This window comes from Rhynchophorus ferrugineus, unplaced genomic scaffold, assembly GCF_030347505.1.
Source record: "Rhynchophorus ferrugineus isolate W39M unplaced genomic scaffold, kcgeb_rfMv2 rfM8, whole genome shotgun sequence".
NCBI lineage: Eukaryota > Metazoa > Arthropoda > Insecta > Coleoptera > Curculionidae > Rhynchophorus > Rhynchophorus ferrugineus.
This window is the reverse complement of record NW_027472587.1, coordinates 1,401,203-1,427,255: the sequence shown is the minus strand read 5'-3', so window position 1 is coordinate 1,427,255 and position 26,053 is coordinate 1,401,203. Positions and strand designations below refer to the sequence as shown.

Here is a 26,053-nt window from a genome sequence, read left to right as displayed (position 1 = left end):
AATATCTTGGAATGAAATTTGAAGCAAAACTTCGCTGGAAGAAACATCTAAAGAAGAAAAGAAAAAACTGGAATTGAATGGAATAGGAAAATATACTGGATAATTGGAGGAAAATCACAATTATCAGTACATAATAAATTGCTATTATATATGCAAATACTGAAACCTATATGGACATACGGAGTTCGATTATGGGGATGTTTATGCTGCAAAGAGTAACATAAATAAAATACAAATTTTTCAGAACAAGAGTAAAGTTCAAAAGTTCTGAGAGGTATTGTGGGCGCACCCAAGTACTATAGGACTGATTACCTACATCGAGACCTTCAGATACAGTCAGTCAGATATCAAGAGAATTGCAAGGGGGCATGAGGAAAGACTGCATTCTCATGAGAATATTGAAGTATTGCAGCTTTTAGATACCACCAGAACAGGATACAAACTCAAAAGCATCAAACCATCTGGTCTTGTGTAGTGTTGTGTAGTGAGGTGCATATAATAAAAAATACAGCAGTGACATTATTAAACATTATTTCACCAGAGACTGAGCTATTGTGGATAGGTCCTCCTAGTTATATATCTAGATTTAAGTTATCATAAAGACTAATTGTAGGTTAAACGGAAACGATTAGTAACAATGTAATAATTAAATATTAAAAAAATTATGAAATAGTTTAAATAAAATACTAATTAAAATGCATATTTTAATAATTGAGTGTTGTAATTTTGTTTACCGGGTAAATACAAATTGAGAAAAATTTTAAGATAAAAAGTCATATTCTACTAGAAATTTTTATTACAAGTAATTTAAAAAACGGAATGAAAAACAAAATATTTATATAGAGATTATATTTAAATATATCTACATCAAGTCCACGCACCATATTATATAAATACATCATATTGAAACATTTTAAAAGAGTGTCCATAAACCATATTTACATAAAAACTTGATGTTATATAATATTATTTAATATTATTAATCTAATATTATTAATCTAATATTATTAATACAAATAGTCGGGAAGACCATATTTGTATATGTGATTCATCTATATCAAAGCACAATATTCATCTTGCAGACCATCGTACTTTTCACCTGAAAGAAGTCACCAGTCAAAATATCATTATTTTTACAAAAGGGTAATTTATTTACCTATGCTCCTTTATAAAAATATATTCTATTTTCCTCGTTTCACGCTGATTAGATCATTAGGGTGTCATTGATGATTAATGTTATATATTTTGTTTATTCGATTCAGGTACTGGTAAATTTGATGTTTTCAAGTATAATTCTCCACTATTTTTGCATGCTGCAAAATCCTATCTAATTTTTCTATTATTCTAATTTAACTTTCATCAGCTTTGCCTCAACAACTACTACCAATACTTCACCTATAAAAGAAAAATTAAATATAGTTATCAAAATATATCATGATTGAAGTAAATGTCTAATTTTTACCAGTTACTGCATTTTTGTTGGTATTTTTGATGGACAAACCCTAGTAATGAATCGACTACTGATCTGATTAAGTTTTGATTAATTAACGAATTGTAAATTTACTAACCTAAAACGAATGGATAGTTTATTACAACAAAATTTGTATCAAAGTTAATAATTACCTTTAATATTACATCTAATACGATTGTATATTATTTCTCTCATACCCTTTGCAACGTTTTTATTTTAACAAAAGGAATAATTTTCTTCATTGCTTCTGAAAATCTGCAGCTATATCGGGGTAAAATGTTGGCATATGTTGACTTCTATTTGATGTCCTTGGGAATATTTTGTTACAAATTTTCAGGTTGATATACCCACTACAAATAAAATTGATGCTGTTTGGATATTTTAACTTTATAAAACTCCGTACTTACTGTTGTTCCATATTACCATATTTTAAAAGCAATGTATATTACAATACTAATAATAACATAATTATTATTGTTATAAACTTGTTAATGTTTTAGGGTAAATGATGTGGCTCGGTGAATGGAGGTAAAACGAAATGAAACAGTGGTCTAATTTATTTCAGATAATTTGTTTTCTTTCGTTTACGGTTAATTTTAAAATGGCCGATTAAACACTGTAGGTAGAGAAATAGAGGGCGTAATATAGGCGATTGCGCACATACTTCCATCAACGCCTTCAGTTTAACGTATTCTGATAACATTCCGTTCGTCGCCAAGCGCTGAAAGTCACGCAGCAAACACTGGAACTAAGCAAAGTACATGCGCACTACGACTTTCAACCCATTTTGAAACCTATTCGAATTCAATTTTGCATATGTGCATTTTCAATTTTCTTTGTAAATTTGCCCCGAATGCTCAGACCTGTACTCACCATTACATTTTTTTTTATTAATCTCTTTCAACATTCTGCCCGTGGGCAATAAGTAATTGTTTCTTTTTGGATATATAATTTAACCATCTTAACATGTAGAAGATCACTTCAGTAAGTGATCTGCTGTACAATTTATATTCTAAATCTTATTCTAGATATTATTGTAACTTATTTTAAAGTTTATACTAACTTATTACAATAACTTATTCTAGAAATTATTAAATTTCACTCTATGTGTCTATTAATCGGTTCGTCTGGTAGATTGCACTTCATGCACACACTTCACTGTCATCACGCACATTTAACTCTTTGGCGAGTGCATTGGGATGCAGTAATAGTCTTTCAGAGTACTTCGCACTAGCACTCCGAATCGCACTCGTTATGGGTTCTATGTGGATATAGCGTTGAATCAGTTGGTTGGACAAGTAATATGGGGCATCGACTATGACTCGCAATACTTTATTCTCGAACCTCTGGAGGATATCTATGTTAGATTTGGTAGTAGTACCCCACAGTTGAATACTCTAGGTACAGATGGTCCTAAGTATCTACTTATTCAGCAAAACTATGTAATCTAATGAAAATTTAAATTTACGCCCTATCAGCCAATACATACATACACTCATCGTACTCCATACACCAGACATAGCGCTTTTGATTAACACTTACTCAGATATTTATATATTTTTATAGATTTTTGAAATATTGAAGATGCGCAAAAATAGACCACTGCCAAACCATCATCATTCTTTCAATACTCTATCGCCCTATTGCCAGAACGATATTAAACATTTGGTTAATACAAGTTCTACACATTTTTTCCAAATATTTGTTTGTGTTTTTATTCGAAACGAAAATATAAATAAATGTATTCCTTCTTGAATCTTTACAGTTCTTTTACATAACACAACAATCGACACGCGTACCGATCCTAATTACTATTCCGAAAACGCAACCGAAGTTCTGTGTAAGACTATTTCGAAGTAGGAACTGTACAATTGACCCAGACGGGCAGACAAACCATTGTTGAAGAGATTTATTTTTTCAACAAAAAAATAACATGCCGTTGCCGTATAACTAGAATGGGCGATTAATTAAGGACAATAGAACAAAGGATTATTATACTGAATTTTGGTTTCATGATTTTCGGTTATCAATAGAACGAAAATGGTTCTTGCGTGCTGAATTGACAAGTATAAATGGCGACGGTATTTTAATAGTTTCGCCATAGTTTCTAAATCTATAGACGTTCTGTGATTTATTTTATAAGCTTCATTTAAATCTAGAAGATGAAAAAAATGCTACGTCATTTATATCGGTTTTTAAAATATAAATAAGTTATAAAAAATTTTGGAAAAAGTTCATTTTGCAGTTTTTCGCGTTTTGCAGATATTGCTAATAATTTTGCTTTGATAATCGAAACTCTATAGTCTATTCAAAATAACTTTATCAATTTGTAAATTCGTTTTAGAATCAGACAATATTTTCCTACTAATTATATTCTAGTTAAAAAGTGACAAAATGGTGTTTGATACGTTCGAATATGTTACCGAATCAGCCTGGAAAAGTCGTTCGGTTGTCAAATGCATGCAAATTTCTTCGAAACATTAGTGATAAGATGTTACAAACCAGCAAACGTTGCTTTAACGCTTTGCTTAATTTTATACATTTTAAATCGCTGCTTATTATTACTCTGATTGAAAATGCCGAAGTCAGACAGAACAGATTGAGTCTCTAATCAGTTACTTCGAACAGAAATGAAATAATGGAGGTCGTCTCTTACCAGTAAAACTCGTTAAAGAGGTAAAAATTTTTGCTATAAAATATTAGGTTGCTGCGGTTTTTATTGAAAATATTTTGTTGCTGCTGCACTGAATATTAGTATGGACTATTAGCGGTCACTGAAATATCTCGAAAAATGTAATCTTGGATTCACCGAAAATAATCAAGATCAACATCAAATTGACTAGATCAGAGATCAAATATATGAAATGTATAAAATCAGTAAATAGTTTTTTCAGTATAAATATAATTTAGTATAATTATTTCAGAGGAATCTGTTAGTCTGAAACGTATGCAGAGAAAGCTCAGAGATATTCTGCTCTTTGAGGGATGTAGAAATTCCTTTCATATACAGTCGGGTAATATAAGACTTAAATGGCATAAAGATAACTAACGAAGAGGTCTAATAGAACTTCCAGACATTGCTTTTAAAATACAATTTTTAAAAGCATATAATACAATCAGGGAAGACTTATTACTTTAATTTGTATATTTAGATGAGTTTAGATGGATATTTCAGAATGGGATCAATATACCCAATGTTCACTCATTGCAAGATGAAATAAAAATAGTATTAAGACAACAACAGTTAATAAAAAGGGTAAACATTGGTATAACAACTGATTAGGTTTTATTAGTCATAACGTTTTTTAATAATTCATTGCAGATATATTGTTCTTTATGCTGGAAACAGGAATGGTTAATAACACCTTTGGTTTGGATGAAATCGATCACACACATTGAAGATTAAATATTAACAGCTTAATTGTTTACTTGAATGAAACTTTCTGAATATGGGATTATGATTCAATGCTGACAATTTCCAAAACGGAGCAATGAGAGTGGAAATAACTAAAGGTGAGTATATAATTAATATATGATAACTGTAGGTAATTATATTGTACAGTGTAAACGATTTATGTGTATAGATATGTGTGTAATTGCTCAGAATTATAAATGAGCATTTGGTCAGAATGTATGAGGATCGTATGAATACTAACTGTCTTGTAAATATGGTAAATGCATTAGAGAGAATACAATTGTTAATTAGGAGTATTAGGCCTTCAGGGGATACAATTTCATAGAAAACGCATATAGAACTTTAACTCATAGGTGATATGGAAACGAGTTCAATGTAAATATAATAAAACACAACTCTAACCTACAAATTATTATTATTATTTGTAGTATTATTATATTTAACAGTATTTTTGTTGAATTATTTTATTTATATTAAAATTGTATTGTATGCCATTTGGCATTGGCTAAACTAAAATTCAGAATTGTTGCGGCAACATTGCGACGTTTTAACGTAACCAATTCAGATGCCATGAGTTCACTGTTTCATTAAACAGACTATAGATTATTTTCGTTATATTTGGCAGAATTGTGTAGTATTTCTAGTTTTCGTTCTGGAAATTGCGATGCTGCTATAAGAACGAGATCTAACAACACATTTCCTTAAATTATACAGAAATATTAAAAAATCAAATATAACCTATCATATCCTACAAAATTTTTAACTGAAAAGAAGAAATCAGTCAGTCATTCTTGCTTTTATACGTTTGACGCACAGTAAGAATATGGTTCGTGCCTATTTAATTTCCCATTCTGTTGTTTTATATTCTGGACCGACACAATCATCATTTAATCAATTCACGTTCATTTATTTGGGTCTTTGCAAAACTGTCTTAATGGTGTAAATCTGTCAAAGAATTTTATATCTGCTTTTTTCGTCCAGAACTTCTACAGTGACTATGGGCTTTTATTCTATATCTCATGTCAAATTTACTTGAATTAAACATTTATTACGTAAATACTTACCGGAGGACGTATAAAGTGAAAAATAGAAGAAACATATTTATCTAATCTTAGGATCAGTAGAGAAAATTACTTGCTAAATGATTATAAGAGAATAATGGCCTACTTAGATAATTATCATCATTATGAACTACTGAAACAGATATCGCAAGGAAAGGATATAAACAATTTAATTACGGTGTGGATTATTAAACTAATTTAAATAATATAAGGAGTAAATTTAATGTAACTTGTTCTAATAGATAAGACTTAATGAGTTTATTATTAGAAATATCCACATGCAAATATCTTACAAAGCATATACAATTATATGAAATACAAATTATTTTTTCATGTCAATGCTAAATTATTGCATATCTTACATTTATTTGTTCTTTTCTATCGTCATTTTTCAGATAATTAATTTCTGGAAATACTTTTCTACTTTTGAAAATTGGTTCCTTATTCACTAACAACGGAACAAAAACACTTGAAAAAAATAATTTTATGATTTTGTGCATTGCTTTATTAGTTTAGACTTGGGTCTACTACCAATATGATTATTATTAAAATTTTTTTTTTCATTTTTAAAATTTTTTATTAATTACATCTTACATTTGATATGCTTACTACAATTTTAATTTATAAATTAATTTATTACTACTATTCTGTTGTACTTGCATTAATATACAAGCAAGGCGTGTACGGGATTAATACATCAATATTATTGAAGGAAAACAAGAAGTTAGGGAGTGGAATGAATCCTCTTTTGCTTCGAAATGGGTTGGTTTTCCACAAAATCAGTCCTGAAAGACTTGGATACATTTTGCTTAATGGAATACTTATTTACTAAAGGAAAAACATAAACATAATTAAGAATTATAAGTAAAAACAATATACTTATCAAATAAAATAATTGCCAATTCATAATAATTAGCATCACGTTAGACAAAAAGCAAAACACATTAGAACCAAAATAAAACAACTATACTGGTTAGTCGGAAGATACTCTCAACTTGATCTAAAATCAAAGAGGTTGATCTATAATACAATTATAAAGCCAATTTGGACCTATGGGGTTGCACTAAATATTCAAATTAACTAGTCATACAACGCTGTCAAAACAAGGTTCTTCGATTGATTACCAATGCCTATCGCTATGTAACTAATGAAGAACTGCACGATGACCTGGAAATCAAATGGATTTGCGAAGTTATCCAAGATTTCGCCTTGAAACACGAAAGAAGATTACTAAATCATACTAACGTGGAAGCAATACAAATGCTGGACAGCGCGCAAGATGTCAGGAGATTGAAACGAACAAAACCATACGAACTTATATAAAGTGTGTACATTTAGTGTAAACTATAGCTATAAGTTAATAATTAATAAATAATTATAATTTTATAATTGAGGAATACATACTGATGTATTTTCTCGCACTCGTCTTGCTTGTTAATCAATCCAAGTACACAGGAAAAGTAGTAATAAATTAATTGTAAATTAAGATTGTACTAAGCGTATCTAATAAATATGTTATAAAAAAAATCATAATAATTTGATAATGTTTGAAATGTATATTTGTAATTAAATTATATGTAGACGTTTTTATTAGTATTTGCAATTATTAAATTCATGTTAATTCGTAATATAAAAATTATACCCATATATAATATAACTAGGGGATGTAACTTAGACAGGTAGCAGTTTATCGGACGCCCAAGTCACAGTAAGGGGGCAGAACTTCCAAATAAAAAGTATAGATGTCGCCTATAGTGTTATATTTGCCTTCACGATAGTATTATAGTTAAGAGTTAATATGGCTAATATACTGGATAAATTATATAAATTAAAAAATAAATTTTTTTTTATAAAACCTAGTTTTATACTTGGCGGAAAATAATTTCACTTTGCATTAAAGATACATTTTAGACATCAGAGATTATACTCGTACTTTGTAGACAATTTTTCATCCAGTCATCTCCTATGACTGTTCCACTCGTCTTGCAATTAGTAATCTTCAAGCCTACGTCACCTACATCTTTAGCATCAACTACAGCATATAACTATAGCGAATTTTTATTTATTTCGCAGATGGAAATTCCAAAGTAAAGTTGATAAGCTTTTTTTATCACAGGAGTTCTTGTGTTTAACCTCACCACAAATAATTAATTAACCACAAATCGTTTGGTGTTTTGTTTGTCTAAAAAAGTTTAAAATGTTTTAAAGTTTTATAGCAATGTTTTAATGTTTTTGATTAATATTTCTTTTAATCTCTTTCTGAAAAGTGTTATATAATGTAAATGCAGATATAAATTTAAACACTTGGCAAAAGATATAATAAATATTTTTTTTTATTACTCTTCGTGAGTCCACAATCTGCCCTATTGGCAATAAGTATTTCTTATGTCTATATTATATATACATGGCATGTAGAAAATCACTTCATTAAGCAATCTTCTGTATAAAATATTATCTTAATTAATTAGTCTTATTCTAATGCTTATTCTAAACTCTACATATGTCCAGTAATCAGATCAGGTGGTGTTAAACGTTTTAGTCTACGCACTTCACTATCACGTCGCATATTTAGCTGATTAGCGAGTACATTGGGATGCACTGACACTCTTTCGAAGTACTTCACACAGACACGTTGGATTACACTCGTTATAGGTTCTAGAGGAATATCGCGTTGTATCACTTTATTTGAAATATAGTACGGAGCATCAACAATGGCACGCAACACCTTATTTTGGAACCGTTGAATGATGGATATATTAGATTTGCTAGCGGTACCCCATAGTTGAATTCCATATGCCCAAATGGGCTTGAGTATAGACTCATACAGCAATACCTTGTTATCTAATGATAACTTGGATTTGCGCCCAATGAGCCAATACATTTGATATAATTTTAGTCCTAGTTGTTTCCGTTTAGAGAGTATGTGCTTCTTCTAGGTTAGGCGCCGATCTAAATGCATACCAAGATATTTAACAGGCTCTGCTTGGGGGAGTTGACGATGATTAATATTTACTGGTGGACATGTTCTTCTACGCAGGGTAAACGTTATATGCGTGGATTTTGATTCATTGGCTTTAATGCGCCATGTCTTCAACCATAATTGTATTTGCTCCAGGTGGGTTTGTAGGTTTATTGATGCTGTGACTGGATCTTCATGGGATGCTAAGATTGCTGTATCGTCTGCATATGTTGCCACAGTAGTTATTTTTGTGGTGGGCAGATCAGCCGTATACAGAAGATACAGTACTGGACCCAGTACACTACCTTGCGGGACTCCTGAATATATGGGATTTAATTCGGTATGTTCATCGCCTTGATTTACAATAAAAGGTCTGTCAGTGAGATACGATTTTAGTAGCTGATAGTCCGGATGAGGGAGAAGTTTCTTTAGTTTAACCTGCAAGCCCGTATGCCATACTTTGTCAAAAGCCTGAGATATGTCTACGAAAGCAGCCGAACAATATCTTTTGGCATTTAGGTAGCGTTTATTTGGTTTACAAGTCTATGCACTTGTTCTATAGTTCCATGCTTATTGCGAAAGCCAAACTGATGTTCTGGAATAATTTTTCTTTTTTCTATTATATAGTTTAGTTTTTTTATGTATAATTTCTCGAAAACTTTCGAGATTATTGGTAATAAACTTATAGGTCGGTAGGAGGTCACATCTTCTGGTATTTTTCCTGGTTTAAGTATCATTAATATTTTAGCTACTTTCCAGATACTAGGGAAGTAATTAATTCGTAGCATAGCATTAAATATATATGTTAATAGTTTTATAGCCTTTTCTGATAGTTCTTTTAAAATTTTGCCAGTAATTAAATCATAACCAGGAGCTTTTTTAATATTAATCTCTCTCATTATTGTATGTTTAACTTTTTTGACCGTTAATTTCTCGTGCGGTAAATCCATTTGAAATGGCGAATCTAGAAAGCTAGTAATTTTATTTTCGTCATTTTATGTAGCTGAGACTGGAAAGGTTTAAAAACATTTTTTAAGTGTTTTGAGAAAATGTCGGCCTTCTCTTTATTGCTTCTCGCCCAATTATTTTCGCTTGTTTTAATAGGTGGGTTATGCTGCTGGGATCTCCTAAGCTTTTTTGTTGCTTTCCACAACGAATAGTCTGTAGCCTCAGTTGATGTCAAGTTTTCTAGGTATTCTTGAATGCCTTGGTTTTGTTCAATTTGGATTAGATCTCTCAGCTCTTTTATGGCCCTATTAAATTTTCTTTTATTCTCTTCAGTCCTTTGCTGTTGCCAATTTCGTTGTAACTTTCTTTTTTCTGCTATCTTTTTCTGTATTGTACATGATATATGTGTATTTTTTCTTGGAAATGTTTCACTGTTGGGAGTCGCGGAATATGCTGCCTCCTGTATATTTTTTGTAAGATTTATTGCTGCTATTTCTATATCCATTTCAGTTTGTAACGGTAAGTTTAGAGAGATATTTTGGTCTAAGTTTTCTCTAAATGAGGGCCAATTAGTTCTGTTATTGCACAGAGAAGGGGGTTTATCTTTGATGGTAATTTTTGAAGAAATTGTTACTATTATTGGTGAATGATCAGAAGGCAGGTCGAAGCATGATTCTGCCTGACACTTTTTTGGATCAATATTTTTTGTAATACAGAAATCTATTGTATCTGGTTTTTTATTTCTGCCTGAAGGCCAATATGTTGGTTCACCAGTAGAGATATGTTGTAAGTTATCTTTCCTTATGGCTTTGAGCAGTTCTCTACCTTTTGAGGTTATTATTCTTGAACCCCATATTAAATGTTTTGCATTATAATCTCCTCCTGCTATAAATCTATTACCTAGCGTACTGAAGAATTCTTGAAATTGTTCTGCCTTGTTGTTATGTTTGGGTGGGCAATAAATCGCAGAAATTGTTAATGGTCCATGGGCTTCCTCTATGGTTATACTGGTGGAAATGCTTTATATCATCTCGAATTATTATGGCTGTACCTCCATGTGCTTTATCATCAGGGTGATTTGTATGATAAAGCTTATATTTAGGAACTTTCAGATAATTCTTGTCCGTAAAGTGTGTTTCGGAAACCATCATAACGTCAATATTTTGTTCAATTACGAACATTTTTAGTTCCCTGGCGTGTTGTTGGAGCCCATTGGCATTCCAGACGGCGATTTTGTAGCTATTGGTTTCAGGCATTAGGCAAGTTTGCTTACGACGGTTGTGAGTAGACCAAGCATCGTACTCATTTGATCCATTAGTTTGGCCATCATATTTTCTAATCTTGAGATGTTGCTAGTTTCAGTAGGTTGAGATATTGTCTCTCGTTTTTGTGCTGAACCATTTTCAACAATTTGGGCATAAGTTATGTCTGATTGACTTGTTCTGGTGGGTAGTGGTAGATTGGTAGTAGTGGATTGTTTTTGTTGATGCCTTTTTTCCCTTAAGGCAGGATAGAGTTTCTGCTGTACTTGCTTGTGAACTGCGCAACCCTTGTAGTTCGCTAGATGATTTCCGTTACAATTAACACATTTCACTTTTTCATCGCGAACTTTACGAGTACAATCTCCTGTCTTATGTTCTCCTGCACATTTTACGCATCTATATGATTTGCGACACTAAGTCTTTGTGTGCCTGTGCGCTTGACACCTTGTGCATTGTGGTATAATTCTTTTTATATGTGGTGGTTCGCATTTAATAATATTATTTTCCAATTTGGTGATTTCATACACCGCCTTATTATTTCCATTAGGTTATATGTCTATATAAAACATAGGCAGAGGTTTTTTTGTCGTGTGATGTCGTATATTGTGAATATTTACGACCTCGTGGCCTTTTTCAGCTAGTGCTACCTTGATGGTGTTAAAGTCCGTCCCGTGATGTAATCCTTTTAATACGAATTTAAATGTTCTCTCGGATTTTGGCCTGAATGTATGGTATTGGGTGTTTCTTTCATCTAATCCTATTATAAGAACATTAAAGTGATCCGCTTCGAACAATCGGATTTTAATTGTTTCATAGCTCACTGTTTTAATTGTGTAGTTCGTAGTAATGGTTTTCAATAAGTCATGGATGTTTTTTGTTATTCCTACCTTATAGATTGTTATTGGTGGTGGTTTGGGAACAACTTTTTCAGGGCTTGGTTGTATGTTCTCTTCAATTTCTTCCGACAGGTTGCTAAAACTGTTTTTTGTCTCTATCGGTTTCTGCAACCAATAGTCACTGATTCTTGTTTGTTTCCTCGCGATTTCTTCTTCTGGACTTCTCAATCGTTTTTTGTTAATGAATATAATAAATATAAATAATTTATAAAAAATAAGCAATTAAATGACCCAATTAGCCTAATGATTATCGTAAAAGAACAGCAGAAATAGCGTAAAGGAATGAACTGACATTAGTATAACTTTATGGTTATTTTTTTCTTTATCTTATTGTAAATCAAACTAGTTTTGTACTATATAACGTATACTATATAGCACAAAATAAAAATGCAAAATATGCAACAGTCTATTGCAACGTGAATCTTATATTTCATAGTTATAAAATCAATTTTGTGCTAATAAAATTACGAAATAAAAACGAAGAAATGGAACAGCGATTTATCAAGACAAATAATTCAAATTTGCCCAACATATATCTAATAATTAGCGCAATAACATTTCATTAATTTGTTATGTATTTTATCTTTGTGAAAATACACATCAATGAATTATTGTAGAAAATGATATACAATATACTAACAGTATAATATTTGGCAAGACAATTAATAAATGCAGACTCATATTGTCTAAAGAGACTGTTATATCAAATATCCAACAACTACTAAAATATATCAGATGATAATATATAATGATGAAATATATAATGATGGCAAACCTACTGAAAAAGTTTATTATAATAATTTTAAGATGTAGATACAAATATATGTGATAAAGCTATCAAAAGGTTAATTTTATATAGCTGAGAATAACTACAACATCTCCTTATGAATTGAGAAGTCAATTTGAATTCTTAAATTAGTCTCTGCTTAGCCTCTTTTGCTTTACTTGACTTCAGTGATTCACTCTAGGACTAAGAACTCATATACATAACAAAACAACTTTTCTTTCGAATCATTTCTTGCAGAAATAATATTTATTATAATAACATGTGAATTATTTTAATATAAATTAAGAATTTATACATAACTTTTGACTTAACTATTAAATATAATTATTGAATTCATAACGAAATAAATTAATATTTCTATATTCCTATATCTAAATTACTAACTTCTGTAATAATAGCATATTTTTTAAACAATAACATTTATTCCGGGTAAAGTATGTCCATTGTAGATGGGGTAAGATCTCAGACGGTATCTGAGTCCATTCATATAGATGCTCTACTACCTTGGTTTAGATGTCACATTAACCAGTAGGTCTACTCCATATGAACTCTAAGTGTTTAAAAGGAGACAATACCACAAAATAAAATCGAAAAAAACGTATTTCATTGTTAGATCGGAGATTTCGGTTCGGATGCCATGTTTTTGTCTGATCAGGATATAAATTATATCAAGGATATAAAAAATATTTGGTGCAAATAAGCCAATTTTGTTTTGGGAGTGTCAAATTGAATGCTTATACAGGATGTATCACTTACTATTTTTACATGATCTGTTATTACGAAAAAATAACATTACTATTATAGATTAGATTAATGTAATAAAGAATCAAAATAATATTGATTCATAATCATATTTGATATTATAAAATGAAAAATACTTTCAAGAAAATGAATAAGAGCATATAATAACTCCAAAGTGTACCAAATTGTATTTAAATCAATTTTCCCGTATTAACTAACACAAATCAAAATTATACCGATGTTAAACCTACTGAAAATTGTGTGATGATGATTTGAAGATACAGATAAAAATATATTTGCCAGGGCTACCAAAATATTCATTTTATATAGTTAATAGTAACTGCAAAACAAAAAAGGTTTAAATTATATACATTTAGTGATGGATATTTGGTTTTTGTTTGCGTTCATACATCGCCTGTACGTATTGTTCGAAATGTTTGAAACTTCTGTTTGCCATAATACATAAATACCAAGTTAAGTAATAACTTGACAAAATCACATAATTAAACAATCAAATATGAATTAGGTACCCTTAACCTGGTGAATCGAACGATCTGATGTGTTATACAAGAAACGAGAATATTTATTATTGGAGAGAAGAATATTTATTATTGGCTTTTTGTAATATTACTACGATGGGAATTGATCGATACTTATTGAAAGTTGTAGTGACAAATGTTGTTCAGTGAGTTTTGTTAGAACCCCATTTTCTTCTGTCTGATTGGCATTCGAACCTTGTAGAAATATATACTGACTTCATGCACAGTTATACGACTAAATTCTTCATATTATATTAAATATAAGTTTCTATATCATTTTGTTAACATAAAATATGACACAATTGTTAGGGACTCATATGCCCAATAAACAAAACAAATGTACTTAAAATAGTAAATATTTACATTAGAATGGCCTTATTTGCTGTGAATTATCGAAGCTCAAAATACACTGGGTCGTGCCTTTCCTCTAACACATTTTTTAAATTTTTTTCTGCCTTGGAACGAAAATATACAACTTTTTGGAGTTTTCACTGATTTATATTTACATTAGGGATTCTCACACCATCAATACTCATCAGAATGTCTACAATATAACATACAATTATTAAAATAGTGTATAAATATGGTTTGTGCCGATTTCTTTTTTGTTCTGGCCTAAAACCAGGCGGTGGAATGCATAACGCATACCTGGTCGCGGAGACTTGCCCTGGAGTGACAAGTTGGACCGGGTTATGTGGGACTGCCTCTGGGCTTCCCAATACACTAAACCGAAACCGCCTCACATTTGACCCCTGTGGATCGCTACTGCTACTGCCTTAAATCTGGGGATATGGCACCCGCTGATCGCGCAGCCGTTATTGGGCACGAGGACCTGGCGATTCTATTGATTCGCGAACCTGACTTAACACAAAACTGGATACTGTCGTATGGGGGCAAAAGTTGTAGCGACGGATGAGGTCCTTTCAGCCTGGAGAAGGGGGGAGCTTAACAATGACGCGGTGTTAAGCTCACAGCATGTCGACCAGCTCGCGAACAAGCGCGTTTTTAGAAGAACTTAAGTTGAGTTATTGTTTGTGGAATGATTGAGATATGAAGTACTTGACTTCTGGAGTGTCAGTTTCCCTATGAATTAGATTGTTTCTAAGACACCATGGAGCGTTTAATATTCTCCTCAGGAGCCTATTTTGGAAAACTTGAAGCCTGGTTGGGTGTAACAAACTTGAAGTAGACATTAGATCCGTAGAGGAGTACGGACCGAATTAACATCTTGTAAAATAAGCATTTGATGATTTGAACCTTTCTGGATTGCTTTCTGGATTTGGGAATGCCAACAGAACCGCCTGTCGAAGTGGAGGCCTAGCTACGTGACGTTATCTAGCCATGAACTTATTGCGGTGTCGATCTTAAGTTGCGAGACGCACAGTGCGTAACGCTTCTTATGGAAAATGATAGTCTGGATTTTCAGGGGATTGATTTGCAACCTCCAGAATTCAAACCACTTGACCGCATGATCGAGCTGCTTCTACAAATGTTCATGAATTGTAACTTCGAACCTAGCGGCCGTGAAGAAAGCACTGTCATCAGCGTAAAACGCGACGTCAATGTACTCTTTTTTCGGCAGATCTGAAAGAAAGAGTTTAAGTAAGGCTGGGGCCAGCGAGAAACCTTGAGTTACGTCAGCATACGATTGGTTTTTGACTGGAAAGTGTTTTCCTGATCTTGATCTGGAAAGATCTCTCCGAGAGATAGCACTTAATGAGAGCGGTTAGGTCTGTTGGGAGGCCTAACCGCACGCATTTTACGATCAAACCGTCGTGCCAGATCTTATAATGAGACCAGACCAGAATTGTTCATCAGGAATGATGTTGTATTCCTTTGTGAAAGAGTTGTGAGCGTAGAGTATTGCCCTCACGGCAAGCTTCAAAATGGCATTGAGAAGACTGATGGGCCTGTATTCAGATGTATATAATTTTGTTTCTTTCTTGAGAATAACCGCTATATGTGCGTGTATCCAAGACGCCGAGAAATGTTGTAGCCTCTTGATGGAGTTAATGATGTTTGCCAGTTCTGCGAGCTGCTTATGCGGGAGCTTTTTAACTGGGTAATCGATATTCCGTCGAAACCGGTTTGTGCCTATATAAATCGACCAGTGCGACCAAAATAACTACGTCGTACACAGATTTGGACCTTTTTAATAATTAAACATTAATTTTTCTTTTAAAACTATTTTTTTGCTTATAACTTTTATTCCGTGTAAAGTAAATACGTAAAGTTGTAATAAAGTAGTTTTTAAAAAGTCATCTAGCCTGTTAAGTATCATGGACACAAGCACCAACAATAACATAATCATATTTTAACCTTTCCCCATAAAATTATATAGCACAACTGCTATATTTGCCGATGATAGAGCGATATAGCAGTAGCAGAGACTGTAGAGAGCTTATCCCGGAAACTCCAATCTTCGCTTAATTAAGTTGCTAGGTGGCCTAGGGAATGGCGGGTCGAGTTAAATGGAGCAAAATCTACACATCGAGTTCACAAATAAGTGTGGATTTATTGTTCTTGTTCGTTCGTCGAGTTGGAACACTTTTGGTTTGGATGAACTCTTAATTATTCACTTGAATTAAATTTTCTGAATCTGGAATTATGACTCAATTCTGACAATTTACAGGGTGATTAGAGTGGAAACAACTAAAGGTGAATATATTATTAATATACGATAGATATAGGAAATCGTATTGTAAAATGTGAATGATTGAATGACGTAGATGTGTGTGTAATTGTTCAGAATGTATATAAGCATTAGGTTATATATCGTATGGATATAGGTATACTATCTGTTTCGTAGATATGATAAATGCATTAGGAAGAATTCAGTGATTAATTAATGGTGAATTAATAATAACTGAGTAACAGAAAAAACAAAAAGATACAGTGCTATCAAAAGGACTTGACAAGAAAACACACCATCGAAGGAAAACAAGTACTAAACGTAAAAAGGTAAATATGCTCTTTAATGAAAGTAAAATGCATTACTTGCATATACAATTGTTAAGTACGTGCATCATGGGTGGTATGGAAAAGAGTTTAATATAAATATAATAAAATAAACCTATAAACTATTGTGGCTGTATAATTAAACGTAGTTTAAATTATTATATAATGTATATAAGATGGTACTTTAATGTTAAAATAAATTATATTTGATAACATTTTTGTTCGATAATGTTATTTAGAATAAAAATTTGTTATATGTCAAAGACAAGATAAACTAAAATTCATAGTTGATGCGGCAACATTGCGATGTTTTAACGTCATAAATTGAGATGACTGAGGTTACTGCTACTTTGCATGTATCCAAAGAAGTTTCGAACATACGTTAACTAAATTTGTGACGTCAAAACATCGCAATGTCGCCGTATTAACTCCGAGTTTTAGTTCAGTTTGTCTTTGACATAGAACAAAATTCTAATCAAAATAAAATAACTAAACAAAAATAATGTTATCAAATATAATTTATTTTAACATTATAGTAGATCTAATGCATATATTATCGAAGGATATAATTACATTTAACTTCCATACCAACCATGAGTTAAAGTTCTAGGCACGTTTTTATGTAGTTGTATCCCCTGGAGGCCTAATCCTAATAATACCTAATAATCACCGAATTAACAAATGTATATCCAAGTAATATATTTTACTTTCATTCGAGAGTATATTTAGCTTTTCCGCTTTGTTCTTGTGTCCTTCGGCAGAATGTTTCCTTATAAAGACATTTTGATATCACTGTATATCTGTATCACTTGTTGTGATACCACAATCTTTATTATCGTCTCGCCATGAGTGACCGTTGGATTTATTGGTTCTATTCTGAAAATTGAAATAATAAGTCTTTCATTAGACCTATTCGATAGTTTTCGATTAAAAATTTCCACTAAAATAATTGTATTAATTTATGTTTGTAATGAATAACTACTCACTGTTCTTATATATTTCATATGTTTAATCTTTGATAGAGCTAACATCAAGCTGTTCTTGATTCGTCACCCACTTCGTACGAGGACAGTTTTTTTTTATTATATTTTTAATTCTTTAAGATATTTCAGTGACCGTGTCCATACTAATATTCGCTGCAGATGCAACATGCTAAAAATAATTTCAATAAAATCCGTTGAAACTTAATATTTAACGGTAAAAATGTTTACCTATCCATCGAATTTTACAGGCAGGAGGGGGCCTCCATTATCTCATCCGAAGCAACTGATTAGGGACACAATATGTACTGTCTGACTTCGTGATTTTCAATAAGAGTAATAATAAGCAGCGATTTGAAATTTATTAAAACAAGCAAAGCATTAAAACAAAGTTCGTCGGTTTGGTGTTTTGTAGAAGTTTGCATAAGTTTGATAACCGGGCGACTTTGACAGGTTGATTCAGTTACATGTTATTTATCAGACCACATTGCGTCTCTATTTAACTAGAATAAAATGAGAAGCAAAATATTGTCTGACTCTAAAACGAATTTACAAATTGCGGCAGGCAGTTCTTTAAACATCCTCATGACGCATGTTCAAAACTTCTTTGAATGGACTATAGTTGAGGTTGTTTGTTGGTAGGTTAAGTCAGATTGTTGTTAGTTGTATGGTAATTTTAATAAATAAATTTTAAAAAATCATATATTTTAGCCGTAACAAGGTGAGGCACCCAGGCCGGTAGGGTTTACCAATTAATGGCAAAACGCACCACCTCAAAAACCGAACCTGTAGCGGTCGTAAACCAGAACCTGCGGCCTCCCGAACGAATCTCCGGCCCGAAAAAGCCATGAGCGGCTCGTCGCGACCACGGCAGCCGATCGGAACGAAGCGGCAGCGCAACAAGTGGTAGCCCGGGGCGCCAAACAACCGCCTGCCCGCGGCTCTCTCCCCTTGCGCGGGCACAAAGACGGGCCCCAGAGCGTTCCGCCATTGGTCCGGCGGGATGCTGTGGCCCCGAGGAGCGAAGAGGGAGGCCCTGCGGCTGCGCCGGCCAGCAGTAGTCGCCCGGACGTCGAAGAGTTCGTGTCTTACGCGCGCCAATAATCTAACCCGTCACAGTTTAGCGGTGGACGCGACGCGACGTCAAAAGAAGTGGAAGGAAAACACAAACGCCGACCCTTCGGGACTTTTTTCTCCCGGAGCCCCTCCGACGATCAGACTGTTGTTCGTTCGTCCTTCGGGAACCGTATTGCCGCGTTTCTTCTCCGTTTCTGGATGCGTCCCGGTCATCGAGGGACCACGTAGGTTTTCCCGGCTCGATATAGTGGACGAACAGTGACTGGATGGTGCTGGTCCTCGATGGTAACGAGGCCGCGCCGCGGAAACTGTCGCAGTGATGATGTGCAGTGTGGTGTGGAGATTGTTGTGTAGGAGCATGACCCATGGATATTTTATGTTGCAATTCTTCCTGCTGCTCACGCTCTTGCAGGTAAACATCGCTATTATCACCGAACATCGCTATTATCGGTAATAAAAATAACAAGACGCGAATCAGCCGGCAACGCGCCGTGTGAAACTTGCTTGCCGCTCGGGATATCGTTGACATTAAAGATTTCAGATTTACCTTTCGTGCTTATCGTGATTTTTGTTTGTTTATATGTTAATATAATATTTCTATACATAATAATTGTATCTGCATTATCAGTTTTGATGGTATAGTATATTTTCAAACAATAATATTGAATATTCTATACATAATCGATACATCGATACAATTATTTGAACATAATATCTTTCACCCTTTTCGAAATATTAAAACTTATTCGAGAAGATTTCCAAGATATTTGCATTATTTATTTATAAGAAATAATTCAATTTTTTATACCAAAATACTTTTTTATATACAATCAGCACAAAGAATTCACAAGAAACCTAACTAATGAATTCAAAATGAAATAAAAAATATTTCTATATGATATTACCACGATAATATAATTATTTGAACATATATACTAGTACATGATGATTTCTTTCATGTTTATCTTTTATAATATTTTATATAATAACAGTTATTAGAAAAGATTTCAATATACTGAAAATAATAGAACTATTTTACTATCTAATTATATTGTTACTATCTGTATTATTTATTTCTAATAATTAAATAATTTCTTATATAAAATCAATATAATCTTTAATAAAATTACTAACAATGTAATATATATAAGTAAATGTATAGAAGCTTCACTCACTAACGTCTGATCAAACTGTTAATATAGGCAATTAAATTATTCAAAATAATAATAAATATTATTACAAAATATACTCAACTTTTAGTCTTCTGATCTTTATCATTTTAATATATATATATATATATATATATATATATATATATATATATATATATATATATATATATATAAGAATAAAAATATAAATATTAAACATATATAATAGAAATTACACAAAAGACTTAAACTAAAGACAAAAGAACTAATGAATTCATAATAAAATAAAATAATTAAGATCCGGTAAAAACAGTATATTTTTAAACAATAATATTCCATTAACACAACATGTATCCATCAAAAATAGAATATAACAATTATTCAAAAATGTACTCTACATCTAGTCTACTTGTTTTGATTGTCTTAACATATATAATTTTATTAAGTAGTTAAAATTAGTATATTTTTGTTTAAAAAATATACTAGTGCTTTATAATATTAGTCGATATATCCACACGATTTTTTCTTATCGTATTAAGAATATTCAAACCATTACACAAAAATTACTATACTCTTATTAACAAATAATTTTGAAATATATAAATATTAAAATATATAATATAAATCAAGAATTAAACAAAAAACTCAACTAATGATTTCAAAACAAAATACATAATATTTCTAATAAAACCTGTATATCTCTAAAATAGTATATAGTATATTAAATAATATTACCCCTTCTTTTTAAAGAACGGATACAATTTATTCTTATCCCAACATATTTAGCCGTAATCAGTATATCTATTTCAAAATAATTTTTATATATAAAATCAGTTCAACAACTGTGTTCAACAACAAAACATATATAATAATTTTAGTATTAATAGAAAAAAAATAGAGGTCTCCCTTACTAATATCTTATGTATTATTGTTGGAAATAATAGTATTACTTATATAGTTATTAAAGAATTATACAAAACTTAAATACTCAATTCATAACGAAATAATTGTAAACTATGAAAGAAAGAAATATCCATTCACTAATATAACTAATTCATTTGTTCTCAAGTAAGGTTGCGTTGCATTCATTATTTTTTACACGCCCGCTAGATCGAAGTAAAACGTTAGAATCACAATGAAATACAAGTTTCCATTTTCGATCAGGTCTTAACCTAGAGAAAAAAACGAAATAAGAATTGCAACCTTATCTGATTACATAATATGTTTATCTCTACACGGCTAGAACTAGATTCGAAAATAAAGTCGGCTAAATAAACCGTGAGAAAGACCTTGTCGCACTAAAACGAGAGAAAAAAATACATCTGTAGTGAAAGAAAAGTGCATTTCGTGACAAATATGCAAATCGGAACTGAAATCGCTTGATACACCGTAGCCGTATGAGATTTTTCGCAACTGTTAAACCATTCAGGTTTGTTTCTGTCCATTGACCAAGAAGAAAATCAAGATAATATTGTTTTTGCGCGGGGTTGAAGAATGAAACGCGGATTATTGTTTACTGGAATTAATTGTTTTTAAGTTGATTGATGTGTTTCCATGGCTGTCAAGATTTCGCAAAGAAAACATAATAAAAATTTAGAAGAAAAAGCTTTGATACTCTTACACAGTTGAAAAAATATCATCGTCATTACCAGTGAATTAAAGCAACATTAATAAAATTATAACTTTACTGGTATTTGTTTCCATTATCAGTCAAATTATTTCTAATAATATATCTTATACTATATCTTGAAATATTTATGTTTTTTGTAATTTATGTTTTGTCCTTAATTGCAGTTTTTGTCGGCCGGCTTGTGGGGATATTTTCGACTAGTGTGCTATGATATAGTACAATGTCTATAACAATAACTAATGATTCCTCGAAGTTCTTTAACAATTCACAGCTCAGCTTTGAAAATCAAACCAGAGCAAAAAACGGTTCATTTATTTATGGTAATCCTTACACATTGAAGAACACACTATCTCTGTTACAAGAATAAAACCGTTCCTGTTTCCAGCTTGAAGAACAACATATCTGCAATGAATTATTAGAAAATTTTATAACTAATAAAACCTAATCAATGTCTCAAATCTTTACATTCTTTTTATTAGCGCTTCTCCAAGAGTGGCTCAATGTTCCATTTTCACATGTCTATAGATACACAATTTGAAATATCTAATCTTCCATAATTTTATTATATGGTTTTAAAAATTGTACTCTTTTAAACGCTGGAATTTCCATTCGACCTCTTCGTGGGTCATTTTTACACCATTTAAATCCTATGATTCCTAACAATGTATGAGGGGGATGACTTATAATCTCCCAGAGAGCTGTTATTATGTTTATATCGAAAAAACTACTCATAGTTTTCATAAATTTTATAAATTCGATCTAACATCAAGGTAATTTTGATTCGTCACCGTCTTCATATGTTTTCCGCTTCATATGCTTTCTTTTTGTTGAATCCATCATCAAATTGTTTTTCATTTTTAAGGGCTTCTAGTCCTAATGTTTATATTAATATTAAGTGGTAGTGGACACACGCTAAAAATATTTCCAATAAAACATAAGCAATTTTACATTATTCCTGGTCGAAGTAATTTTGAATACTTTTAACAACACGGTCGGCCAACACCATTGTATGTTCCGACGCATCAGACAGCATTCCATCTCTTTTTTACTAGTGTAAAATGACAAAGAAAAATTCGCTCAGAGCTTAAAATGAATTTTACATTTTTACAAACTGCATTTGGCAGTATATTTGACATCATTAATGACGTAGAATGACTGTTTCATTGGAAGGACTATGGATTTAAATCTTTTTTATTATATAAAAGAGTTCTAGTTTTTTTTTTGTTTACTTCCCTCTAAACTAAAATAATAATCAATCAGGAATTCCGTCTAAGAAAAGACGAATTTTTTCTCCAAGTTACTATATAGTAGAGTTATATAGTATATTTAAAACCTTATGTAATATTAAAAATACAAAATATATTTAAAAAACTTGTATGTAGGACTTTGGAAGTTTATTGATTAACTTCTAAAAAAAATTATTATAAATTAACTTACTTATTTATACAATAAAAAAACCTAACATTGAAAATTAAATCGTAACTATTAAACATTTACTGACTGATAGGGGAAATCAAGTCACCCGATAACTAAACCGCTAACAAACAACGATTTCAGATTTCGGGCATCACCTGTTAAATAACGCTTTTATCAACTTCCAAATAGTGGAGAGTCGACCGCATTGAAGAACCGGGTTTTATTATAACGTGTGTATAATATGGTTATCGTCGAAGTTGAGAAACACATAGGTAATAAAGTTTTTGAATGGGGGGCTGGCATTATCTGAGGCGTGGGAAGAACTAGGCATCAACAGCGGAAGTGATAAGAACGTTCAAATTTAGCTCTTGTGCCAAAAACGTGTGGCTGCTTTCGAATTATCGTGTTTTTATATTTGCAGCAGTAACAATACGATTTATTTTTAAACGTTTTACTAGTCAGTCCGACAATGTTAGAAAAAATGTCTTTCCTGGATCGTTTTAACGTTATAAATATAGTCGATTATTAAATATTATTTCAATTAACACTAAACGAACGGTATTAAACATATTTATAAACAATTATTGAGCATTGACATTCATTCATTCGTTCAACAATTATAATACATTGGATATTGTTGTTTTACTGAGCAACCAAAAGCTGTTTATAAGATAAATTGGGGGGGGGGGGTGGTCAGGATCCACATCAGCAGTTTTATAAAATTGCTTCTAGTTTTCGAAATATTCAATAAATTTATTATTTTACTATTATTGACAATTAACGGCCATTTATTGATTTAAACAATAAATCAGAAAAGAACACAGGTTAAACTGAGACTTTTATACTGCTTGGGATCTGTTTCACGCATTAGCGTCCAACAGTAATCGCTCGTCATGCCTTCGTAACAATATCTTTGGTATAGCCTTTTGATTTTTGCTATATCTTGGTGTATAGTTTGGTGGGAAAGAATCTGATAATGAATCTTTCTGATATATTTGATAATTCTTCTTTTTATGAAAAGTGTGATTGTCCATTAGGCTATATAACTATAGCCAGTAATCAGTCTGGATGTCTTCTGGGATAATATCTAAGTTCGTGGACGATGAACCCTAGTGGGTAAAAAAGAATATAGTCATTTTGTGAAGAATATATTGGTGGAGAAACCAATAGAATTATGTGTTACTTAAGATATTTTGTTTAAATATCAAGTGAACAATTAGAATGTAATTCATATATAAAATTCGACTCATCTTGGTAAACCATTTACAGTAATAAATGTTGTTTTAAAAGTTGTTTTGGAATTTGTGGATATTTGTTGTAGCCTTTTGTTTCGTCGGCCGAATCTTCAATTAAATTTGCGCTAAAATTAAAATAATTAGGTAGTAACATTTACAGAGAAATTATCCTAACGGTAATTTGAATAGATTCTTGGGTAATCCCATAGTAGAAATGCCGTAACTAATCCGTGCTCTACCATCACTTTTTCTGTTGAACTATAGCTGCTACAGCACTCGATTGATAGGTCTTTTATAAATAAATAAATAAAAATAATAATAATATTATGACTCAAAGGATGAAGCAGTTAGTGAAAATGTAAAACATAAATTACCTTTAAAATAATCAACCTTAGTTCATTACAGTTATTAGGATAATAAAAGGCAGGAAAAAGGAAACCGGCGAATTTAAAATGCATATAAATCTTAAATCCGTTGAGAAAAAATGCAGATAAAGATCTGATTAATATTATCAAAGGAAACGGGAAATAAATTAATTGTTACGACATTAAATTTAAGCACTTACTAACTGGAAAAATACTGTTCCCTAATTTATCGATATAAAAAATTATATAGATGGCGTGGTATAATTATATATATAAAAAACGAGTTTGATTCTGAATAGGTAGGAGGCCTATTTTATGTGTTTCCAGTAGGTATCATAAATTTCTCTAGACGAGCACGGAGGAGATGACAAAACGGCCTATTAATTTATAATGAAAAAGCTCTAAATCAAATAATTTCAGTGATAACGTGAGCACATAAACAGTTTTTATTATAATTGCGTATAATGAGCTGGTAATAGAACCAATTAATGTATAGACGTATAACGAAATTTACTATATAAATCATCCACTATTTTATAGATCGACCTAAAATTATACTACTCAATATTTTAGTGATGTAGCAGTAAATAGAACAAATCAATAGAATATGAATAGATCCTCTCTTTTTTTTAATTCAAGTTACAGTTATTAAAATAGTATATAATTAATATATAATGACAAAGTATCAAAAAATATTTAAATAATAATAAATTGTATGAATGAATGAAGTGAATTTTTGTTATATTAAAAATGTAAATATTGCCCGTTCTTTTTATCAAACAGCAAGTCGGTCTATATTGTCTAATAAGAGAGTGTCGTCTCTATAATTTTTTGGTAACTTGCAGATTCATTCTTCAATGTCTTTTCTCATTCGTAGTTCGTACGATGGTTTGCCTGTTGTAGCTTGAGTGGGACCTTCTCCTGCTGTGACTTTCTCCTGCTATATCTTTAGAAGAGAAAGACATACAAATAAAATAAAATAGGCTGCTGATTAGTCACTGCCAATTTACCCATCTCTCCGTGATTGTTATAACTAAGGCCTTCGTGTCTCCTTTATTTAGTCATAACTAAAGGCAGAAGCGTATAACTATTAAAAGAAGATGCCTTGTCTCAAAATCTGCCTAATCATCTGATTTTTTTAAGCAAATCGGTCTTTATTTTA

General features: G+C 31.5%; 1 protein-coding gene across 4 annotated transcripts in view; it reads left to right on the top strand.

The window, feature by feature from the left end:
- The first annotated feature begins 19,069 nt into the window (after positions 1 to 19,069).
- Ser (protein serrate) overlaps positions 19,070 to 26,053 on the top strand; it is a 318,726-nt gene continuing 311,742 nt past the window's right edge. For all 4 annotated transcript variants that reach the window (XM_076412423.1, XM_076412422.1, XM_076412420.1 and 1 more), the window contains exon 1: positions 19,070 to 19,506. In XM_076412423.1, the coding sequence (XP_076268538.1) occupies positions 19,414 to 19,506 (93 nt within the window). In that variant the 5' untranslated portion in view covers positions 19,070 to 19,413. The remainder of the gene's footprint in view (positions 19,507 to 26,053) is intronic.